General features: G+C 37.4%; 1 protein-coding gene across 3 annotated transcripts in view; it reads left to right on the forward strand.

Annotated features, from left to right (window-relative positions):
- The window catches only part of HERC2 (HECT and RLD domain containing E3 ubiquitin protein ligase 2), a 234,456-nt gene that overhangs the window by 57,174 nt on the left and 166,661 nt on the right, over nt 1-10,621 (forward strand). For 2 of the 3 annotated variants that reach the window (XM_069072939.1, XM_069072941.1), the window contains exons 5-10: nt 690-909; nt 2,725-2,825; nt 3,656-3,812; nt 5,303-5,413; nt 6,038-6,209; nt 8,839-9,012. In XM_069072939.1, coding sequence (XP_068929040.1) covers nt 690-909; nt 2,725-2,825; nt 3,656-3,812; nt 5,303-5,413; nt 6,038-6,209; nt 8,839-9,012 — 935 coding nt within the window. The remainder of the gene's footprint in view (nt 1-689; nt 910-2,724; nt 2,826-3,655; nt 3,813-5,302; nt 5,414-6,037; nt 6,210-8,838; nt 9,013-10,621) is intronic. The other variant, XM_069072940.1, reaches the window with a different exon arrangement.

Here is a 10,621-nt window from a genome sequence, read left to right on the forward strand (position 1 = left end):
GAACTTCCACAGTAAAACCGGCAAAAGAGAATTCCGTTCTCTAGCCTGTTACTCCTCAGTGTCATGTGATCCTGTTTCTTTTCTTCCTACTTTAAAATTGCGGCTGTAGACATAGAGGTGTGACTACACAAGAGTTCATGTGAAGAAAGCCTGGGAGTTTTCATGTTCAGTAATTTCCATTTGAGTCAGTTTGATGTGGGCGTCCAAACACCGAAACAAAGCGGTGATGTGATCTCCTAGACCGCCATCACTGGCAGCGTAGCTGGGAAGGAGAACGAGTGTCGTGGTCTTATCACATCCGTGTCTGCCCGCCAGCTTAGTTAGCTTATCAATGAGCTGGAACATTGATGATCAAAGGTCAGTTAGAGGACTCATCACTGTGACCTGTGCAGGGCAGGACACGGGACACTGTTTGAGAGGGGGATGTTTGACTTGAATAAGAAGACTTACTGTCTTCAAGTATTTCAAGAGTTGTTGCAGCATGGTAATGGGATTATGCTTGAGTCAGACCCAGAAGGGAGAGTGGGGACCAGCAGACAGAAGCTCTAGGCCCCTCCTGTAAGGACACGTTTCATAAGGAGAAGTGTGCTGAAGTTAAATGGGTTATGTTAACAAACTAAACAGCACATTTAGGATAAAAAGACATATATTTGATATTGAGTCATCATGTTTTCTCGTTGTTCTCTTAGATGTGAATGAGTTGAAAGAGTGCCTTTATGTGCTGGTGAAAGAACAGCAAACCCTGGCTACGCAGACCGCTACAACTACTCTTTCAGCCGTGAGACTGAAGCAGAGACTGGTGATACTGGAACGATACTTCATTGCACTGAATAGAACCGTTCTTCAGGAAAACGTCAGAGTGAAGTGGAAAAGCAGCAGTATTCCTTTACCTGCTGTGGACAAAAAAAGGTAATGAAATAAGTGAGAACTTTTCCGGTTCCAAATCTGTGCTTGTGTTCTAAAGATAAAATTAGTCCTGTGGTAATACAGAACTAACTATTACTTGGCTTCTTAAAAAAAGACATATTTTTAGCTGAGAAAACTGTGTATGGTATTCTGAATGGGAGGTGTTTTGAAGAGCTTTGGGGGGCGGACCGACGGGTGTGTGGGCTATGTGGAGGTAGGATTTCATAGATCTGGCTTCTCCAAGTGTAATCTTTGGCATCCATCTCCTTCTCTCAGCTCACACCAGCCTCACAGCGCAGGCCTCCAGCCCCACCAGTCTAGACTATTTCACTTGTTGCCTAATTGGTTTTCCTGACCCCAGTCTCTTGCCTTTCCTGTCATCTTCCACATAACTGCCAAATTAGTATTCCTGTAATATAGATCTGACCATATCACTTTCCCTACTCAGAAATCTTTTAATAACTATTTCCTCTATGATAAAATGCAAAATCCTCAGCTTGGCATGTAAAGTCTTCTTCTCCTTTTCTGGTATTTCATTCACAAACTTGCCTGCTATTCACCATACATGAGATTCCATATACAACTTCTGTGCCTTCATATAGGTGGTGTGCCCCTCCCCCCCATATCTGTAATGTACTCCCCTCTTCAGCTCCATTTTAGAGTCCCTAGCGTCATTCAAAGTGCAGCTCCAGGGCCAGTGTGTATAGAAGGCCTTTCCTGACATTCCCCTGCACCTGCTTCCCCAGGTACTGGCATTCTTTCCCTCTTGAAATTGCTTTATTGTCACACATGGACATGTATATGTATATATGTGTATGTGTATATGTATGTCTATGTCTGTGCTATATATATATATTTTTTTTTTCTCCATGTTTATTTCTATGCATGTTTTATTTTCCCAGTGAAATGTAAGCTCCTTGAGGGCAGGGATTATTTCAGTTTTCTATTTGAACATAAGGGAAGACTGTATCAGATATATATGTATAACTGGGAGAGTTCTGAACTGATCACTTTCTGCAGCTTCCTAAATTGGGACTCTTTAGGTGGGAGAGAATGCAGTGCTAGATAGCTTTTAGTATTCATATTTGCTTTTGAATAATTCCACCTTGTGTCATCAGTCCTTCAAAGCTAAAAATTGTCCTTCCCAGCCTCCAGTAGAGGAGGAAATAATAGTGCCAAGGGAGGAAAGAATGCCAATAGATCTGTGAGGAGATCATGAGTTGCATCCAAGGAAAGATTGATTCACAATAATCTTCTCAGGCAACTCCTGTGTCCAAGGCCTTGTGCTTTATGAGCTGTAGGGAACTTTGTATTGAGGAAATTTTCGGCACCAGTGCTGATCAGCATCTTGTCTGTAACTTAGAATCTCAAAGAATCGCCTAGGGCAAAGAAGTTAAGTTTTTTCCCAGAATCTTAGTGTCTGTGTATGTCAAAGGTATGACTCGAATTTAGGTCTTCTCCATTCTGCGGTTGGCTCTTTGTCCACCAAGTGGCCGTTCGCTGAGCTTACACAGACATTGCTTGTAGTGAATTAATGGTCCAATATAAAGGAGAAGAACCTGGATTTCACTATTGCAGAGGGGTTTAATTCTCCTCACAAACCTGTGGATTTGAATTCCCTTGGGAGAAAGTACAGTGTTTCAGGACGATGACTTTGTGGAGGGTGACCTGGGACTATGCTTCTTACTATGTTTTTTCTTCTAACTATAATTACTAGATTCATTTTGAAGTGATGATTAAAGGTAAAAAATTAATTTCATGTGAATGATGACTTAAAACAGCATAAAGGAGTGTTCTTTTTCTTTTGTTTGGTTGTAGTTCTAGACCTATAGGAAAAGGTGTAGAAGGACTTGCAAGAGTCGGATCCAGAGCAGCCCTTTCGTTTGCCTTTGCGTTCTTACGCAGAGCTTGGCGGTCAGGTAAAGTTGAGCTGCATTTTTCAGTTTCCTGAAAGGTGTTTTCCCTCCACAATGCTATGTAAAGGGCACTTTTTTTTTTAAGCAATTGGGGTTAAGTAACTTGCTCAAGGTTACATGGCCAGGTGTTTCTGGGTGGGTGCTAAGTGTCTGAGCCCGGATTCGATCCCCAGGTCATCCCGACTCTGGGGCCGGTGCTCTTACTCACTGAGCCACCTGGCCGCCCCGAAGAGCACTTTATCATGCATCAGGAGATCTGGGTCCTACTAAGTATCTGTATGACTGCAGGCAAATTATTTAGTTTTTCTGGACCTCAGTTTTCTCTTTCTTCATTTTGAAGTCGTATAGCTGATCTCTACTTTTTTTTTGGCTTTAATATTTTATGATAACAGAGTAGATCCCATATTCTGAATAGCAACTCATCAGGCCAATGAAATAAAAACTGATTTATTTGGTATAATTTACTTGGTATAAGATTATGAAGTTAATAATTCTCACATGAGATTTATTATATCCAGAAATGCTTTTGAGAAAAATAGCTTTTCCATCATGTAATAGAAATGCTAATATTTCTCATGTGACGTGTCATAATCTAGCCCCACCTTACAGTATATCAGCTCTGCTTTGTGTTTTTCTACCCCGAGCCTTCCTCTTAGGTGTTCAAGTGATCGTAGCCTGTAGTTTTCTCTTTTTGTGTATCGCATCCCCTGACAAGGCCATGTTCCGTGAGAGCAGGGACCGTGTTTGTTTGAACTCCGTATCTCTTGTATGTACCGGAGTAGCCGTCCTCTAGGTGCTTAGTGACGTTGGCTGGGTTGCATTGCTTCCCCTAGGGGAAGACGCCGACCTCTGCAGCGAATTGTTGCAGGAGTCTCTTGATGCCCTGAGAGCTCTTCCAGAAGCGTCTCTTTTTGATGAAAGCACAGTGTCGTCTGTTTGGTTGGAGGTTGTGGAGAGAGCGACTAGATTCCTAAGGTCTGTTGTGACTGGGTAAGTTTTCTTTTCCATATTTATCGGATTAAGTTATATCACATGTTGCACAGCCCAGTTCTTAATTATTATCTAATTCTTAGCTTAGGTTAGTGTTCTTGTATGTTGAACTCTTATTACCTCAGTGAATCCAAATAAAGCCTTTTCTTTTAAAGATTCTATTTACATTTAGTATTTTTACATAATAGGCACTTATTATTTGTTGAATTGAATTAAAAAACGTGTAATTTTTTCTCTATGCTGGTAGATCACAAACATCTCCCATAGATCATTTTTTTCCCAGATACTGGTAAACTGTTTAAGTATTTGCATGCTTGTTTTGTACCTATCACCAGTATAAATTCAGTCATTGACGCTATGTAAATGATCATGGATTTGTCTGACATATATTTACTTAAGATGATAGTTTGTAAGCCTGATATAATCATAATGTATAGTCACTTTTATTTTGAAAATTTTTTTTTTGGAGGGCAGTTGGGGTTAAGTAACTTGCCCAAGGTTACACGACTAGTTTTTTTTTGTGTGTGTGTGTGTTTGGGTGTTAAGTGTCTGAGGCCAGAACCGAACTCGGGTCCTCCTGACTTCGGGCACCAGCGCTTTACTCACTGCGCCACCTAGCTGCCCTCATTTTGAATTTTTAAGAAGCTGTTTTATTAGGAAAATGTATTCAGTCTGAGTATTTTAAGGTATTTTTTTTAATGCCTCAGAGTTTTACACACACACATATTTGATGTGTTTACTTAATGTTCCAATTGGTATTTATGATAAAGTATAAAATAAAGTATACTTCATAAAATTAAAAAACTGGCTTTGAGCTTAATTTTAAAAATTTCTTTATAATAGTGATTAGATATTATGATATTTTATAATAACTTTAAAATAATTACTTACAAATTATATTAAAAGTAATGTCTAAGAAATTATTCTCAACTCAGAAATGAGAATAACCTTAGTAATTTTGCCTTTTGGTTTCTAGACAAGTGCAAGAAACTGATTATTATTCAGTAATGTAGGGAAATCATGGAAACTCTTATTTCATTAAAAGTGAAAATAAATGTAAATATTTCTATTCATACTATATACAGTAACTTGTTGAAGATACTATATTTGATTTATAACAGAATTATAAGACAGTTTATGCTTCAGAAACTTGGAGCATACCTTTTAAAAGATGAGTTAATTCAAATAAAGCCAAGCTTCAGAACGTGTTTCTTTAAATGTTATAGATATAAATATTTATTTGACCTTTATTTGTAAAACATGAAATAGGAGTTCTCCAGGTATCTCTGAAAATATTGTTGACAAGTCCCTTGTTTTGGAAGGTCATTTTTGGAAACTTCAGAAATCTTTTAACTCCATTGTAAAGTTATTTTATTGGAGGAGATTCAGTTAGCCCTGGGATTTGGAGCTCATTTCGTCATAAATGTGCATGTCATCTTTTCTTTTTTTGTAAAATTTTTCTGAATCAATACCTTTTGCTTTTGAAATAGTGATGTTCATGGAACTCCAAGTACCAAAGGGCCAGGAAACATTCCATTACAAGACCAGCACTTAGCACTTGCAATATTGTTAGAGTTGGCTGTGCAGAGAGGTACCCTAAGGTGAGGAATGCAGTAATCTCTCTTTAAGATCTCTGTCTTAAAAGATTTCTAATTAGTCTTGTATTTATCAGAAGATGAATATTTAATGAATAATCCAGGAATGCTTTTATTTACTTCTTTCTTTTGTATTAGCAGTTGTACCATATTTGGTAATTAAAGGGCCTTTGCAAATAGCCTTTTAAAATACAAAACTGAATATGTTTACGTAGTCAACTTGTGATCTCCATTTTTTGACGTGTAAGAAGCTTCTCTGTTTTCCTTTTTATTTCCTTATGATGTTTTAAATACACCAGTAAGTTGAGGGAACAGAAATTCTTGAAGGATGAGTACCTTGTAACCTTTTCATACTTCAACATTTCTTTTTTGATAAACTCAGAGAGTCTGGCATTGCTTTGTGAAGATACATTTTGCTCATTTTTGATTTTCATTAAAATTTTTTTTCAGGTGGTGATCGTGTTGATCTTTAAATACAGAACCTTCATGAATTTTATATTTCATATTTATATATAAAATTTTAACTATTAAACAATAAAAGTTTAACCATTTGTTTCATAGAACATTCAAAGGATTCAGATAACTATTTGATACTTTGATTGGTGACTACAATTTTTTTTTTTCTTTTAGCCAAATGTTATCTGCCATTATGTTATTACTTCAATTGTGGGACAATGGGACAAGGGAAACAGATAATGAACGATCTGCCCAAGGAACTAGTGCACCTCTTCTCCCTTTGTTACAAAGATTTCAGAGTATAATCTGTAATAAAGACATGCCTAATCCTGAAGAGGAGATTCAGGTAAGTGTGGCCATTACAGACTTTGTGCCTAAATGGTAGTTTGTGTGATTTATGAATCCCAGCTAAATTTATAAGCCTGTAAGTAAAGTATGTACATTTCTTGGTGTTTTTGATTTATGAGTGAAAAAGGTGAAATAACTTTGGAGTCTGTGTTGTCAATGTTGCATATATTATCTGGTGATTAGAGGGTTGAGGAAAGAGGTCTGATTGTAAAAGGCTTATTTCATCTTGTATAATTTGAAACACTTCACTCAGTTGAGAAAGTATCAATTTAGAGAAAGCTGAAAAGACCTCTGATACTTGGTTTTGTAAATTTTTTTTTGTCATCTAATTTAGTAAACTTTTAAAGCAGAATTAATGATTTTGAAAATACCATCCAGAATACTTAATTGTATGCTTACCGTATAGAAGGCGTTTTTAAGCACTGAGGTAAAAATGAAACAGTTTCTGCTCTAAGGGAGTTAACATTCTGTTGGGAAATACTTTGGATATAACCGAATATAGAGTCTGTACAAAATGGTGAAGATTTCTTTTGAGCATCTACGGAGATAAAAAAAAAAGTTTCTTTTGACAAGCTAATCAGAAAAGACTTCATGTGGAAGGTGGCTTTTGAACAGAGATTTGAAGGAAATAATGGTATACAAGAGGTGAAAGTGAGGTGGGAGCCCATTCCATGTGGAGATACTGTCAGGGAGAGTATTGTTTGACAGTGAGGGAGGCTGGTTTGCTGGACTATGGAGTGTGGGAACAGGATTAGTCTGTAATAAGATGGGAAAGGGAGCTTGTGGCCAGATTCTGAAGGGCTATAAAAAAAAGGTGACTGACATCACCTCCCCAGCCTCTTCTCCTCTGATTGGAGAACCAGAGGCTGGAACACCACCTTTCTCCTGATGCTTTCCTTTAGAGAGGACAGAAACTGGACTTTTGGGCTTGCTACACTGTGCACCTGCTGCTCTGCCTAGTTTCAGCTCCACAGAACAAGATACAACTCTGTGTTCCATTCTTTCTTGCCCCACTCCTTGTATGTGATGTTTCCCCCTTTGGGTTGTAAGCCCCATTCTGTCTTCCCAACCTACTTGTACATTATTACATTTCTCACCCTTTACAGTCCAGCAAAACCAGCTGTCTCTGTGTTCCTCTCAAACAACATTCCCTTTTAAGTTCTCTGTGTCTTTGTACCATCTTCCCACATTCCCTCATTCCACCTCATGGAGTCCCTCTCTTCCTTGAAGACTCAGTTTAAATACTCCCCTAAAGATTTAGCCCTTTCTAATTGACTCAGCTGTTAATGGCTCCCTCCCAAGTTCATTTGTGTTTAATTACTCTTTATTCTTTTCACAGTTATTTTGTATGTACTCATATGTGTGGTTTCCTTTTAAAGTGGAAAGTTGTTTTGAGAGCAGCCTCATTTTATTTATTATAATTACATCCAATATAATTATAGAATTATATTCCTATTGTTTAGCATAGTGCCTGGTACATAGTAGACATTTAATAAATAATAGTTGATTTATTGATACATTTTTATCTTATTCACGTTTGTTTTGTAAAACGAGTGATAAGTTGAATTAAGTAGTTAAAAGAGTAATATAGGGGTGGCCCAGGTGGCACAGTGAATACGTCCCGGAGTGAGGAGGACCTGAGTTCAAATTCGGCCTCAGACATTTGACACAATTACTAGCTATGTGACTTTGGCCAAGTCACTTAACCCCAATTACCCTCTAAAAAGCAAAAAAAAAAAATTAATGTGACAACCATCTGAGATAGTCATAAGGCTGTATGAAATTAATCATAAAATAAGCATTTAGGTTGTAAAATTTCTAAGTAAAAAGAAAAATAATATTACTTTTGGATGGATTGGTGTCACCTCATTTCTCAACTTAAAAAAAAAACCCAGCAACCCCACTGCTCCCCAAGAAAACCAAAAATTTTTAGTTGTCTTATCTGCAGTGCGTGGGTTTTTTTCCCCCTATTCAGCTTATTTTGAAAATGTTTAAACTTAGAATATTCAGCATTATTCTTTGTTCTCCTTAATATTGTTTCTAGAGAGGGCCGAACTTTTTAACTTGGATTTGTTCCTGGCATTAGATGAGAAAGGATACAATTTATAGACTCATGTTAAAACCTTTGAAATGTTTTTATTTTTATTTTGTAAGTTTTTTACTTGAAACATAAAATAATATTATGATGTCATAGTTTCTAGCCCTGCTACATATTAACATTTGATAACCTGTAAGCTAATAGTGTTCTTCACTTGTTTATAGGAAAATTACAAGTATGAAATTAGGAAATATGTGGCAGTTTCTTTAAATTGAGATGAAAAATACAAATAGCTTGATGCCTTTATTCATATGTTAAATCTGCATGTGAAAAATCCTCAAATTGTATAATGGTCAGTTTGAGCGTTTGACTGTCTTAATGGTCTTTATGATCTGTGCAGAGTTCATTGAGACATGTGATTAATATTGCTCTTTGGGACGACTAAAATAAATAAATTGACCAAGTTTGGCTGTTAACATCCAAACCAAAATATAAATGATCTCAAAATATATTAGATATTTATTAGTGTTTGTTTTCTTCACACTGGTTTTGAAATGATTGATTAATATAGTTTCTTCTTCTCTTCCAGATGCTGTCTGGTCCTCTGAGTCCCAATGAAAGTTTTCTGAGGTACCTCACTTTACCACAAGACAATGAATTAGCTATTGATCTGCGTCAAACTGCAGTAGTGATCATGGCACATTTAGATCGTCTGGCTACTCCTTGCATGCCCCCTCAGTGTAGCTCTCCTACATCTCATAAGGTATTTACTGAAATGAAATTCTCTACCTACTGTTATATCAGGAATTTTAAATGTTTTCTTTGGAAGTGAAATTAATAACTTTAAATTTTCTTTTGGTGTTCCTGTTATGAAAGCAGTTACTTTTAAAATTATTTTTAATTAACATAGCAAATTTATCAACTATATACTTGGAAGGATTGACTGTTTTTGGTATTCTGTTGTGAACTCTGTTACTATTTACAGACTTAACATCTTATGATAAATGGTGCTTAGGAAAACTGTTTTTAAAGGACTGTTCCACAAATTATTAAAAATGATGACAATCCACACGGCACATTATAGTTACATTCCTCATAATCGTATCACCATTTTATGGATGAGAAAACTTAGCTATAGAGGAAATAAAATGCCTGGCCAAGGTCATATTACTAGTTATAGTCAGAGCTGGGAATTAATGTCTATTTTTTGAGTTAAAGGTTCCTTTTATAGTTTCAGTGTTCATTGTAGGTAATATCAGGGCTTCTTAAACTTGTTCTACTTGTGACCCCTTAGATTACCATAAATAATTCTCTTACAGATTCCAGTTCTCCTACATCTCAAAGTGAGGAAGCAAACAAAAAAATCCCGCTGGTTTACTGTAATTGCCCTTACAGACTCCTGTTCAGTCTTCTAGTTTACCTTTCTGACTAAGAGATTATTCCTTGTTCATCTGATCCTAGACTGTACATGTCCCTAGTCTCCTTAAGTCCTTTAAGAGAATGGCAGCGCTGTATTGTCTTATCTACTTTATGCCATTTTCCTGTGACTTTTGTCAGTAGCTTATGCTGGTGACAACCAACATTTGCTGCCCGTTTCTCAAGAATAAACATCTGACTGAACCTGGTAAACTTGGGAAAATTCCAAATTCAACCATAAACTGTGAAGACTAGATTGTTTGATCAGAAGAGAATAGAGATCAGTTGTTTTTTGCATAAGGTCTGGAAGGTCCTTAAACTGCCTGCCACTTCTTAGAATAGACTATTGAGTATTATTCCCTGTGGCAGGATGGTGTCTGGCTAAATTTAATTTAGAAGGGGGAAGGAGTATTTTATGCTTTGTATCTAGGCATAAAAATACACACTCACCTTCAAGAAGCCCAGGGCTGCAAACTGGCTTGGACTCTCGGCTGCACTCCAACCTTCTCTGGCCTTACAGTATTGGACTCTGGTCTTGCTTGGATTAGGCAGTGGACCTTTAGTTGTTCGTGCCTCATTCTTTGTCTGGCTACTCCTTTTGTCGATGCTGCATCCTTCTTGTGTCTCTGAGCTCTGGTAATTGGCAGCTCTGCCCAGGCAGCCTGATGCTTCTCACCTCTTCCTGAGGAGAGAACCTGAGGACTTTCCCTTTTCTCTGCTCTTTGGCTTGAGGATGATAGTAGCTGACACCTTTAGAAGGCTTCATGGTTCGCAGAATGCCTTACATGCGTATCACTAATTGGAATTGCATGGTAATCCTTTGTGCTCGGTGTCATAGGTGGTGTCCCCACTGTAAGGATGAGGAAAATGCTGATGAAATGGGAGGGGCTGTGCTGGAATGGGCAGACTACACACACACACACACACACACACACACACACACACACACACACACA

Source organism: Petaurus breviceps, unplaced genomic scaffold (assembly GCF_028583685.1).
Source record: "Petaurus breviceps papuanus isolate PSGF00001 unplaced genomic scaffold, PetGlider_PUasm1.0 90849, whole genome shotgun sequence".
Lineage (NCBI taxonomy): Eukaryota > Metazoa > Chordata > Mammalia > Diprotodontia > Petauridae > Petaurus > Petaurus breviceps.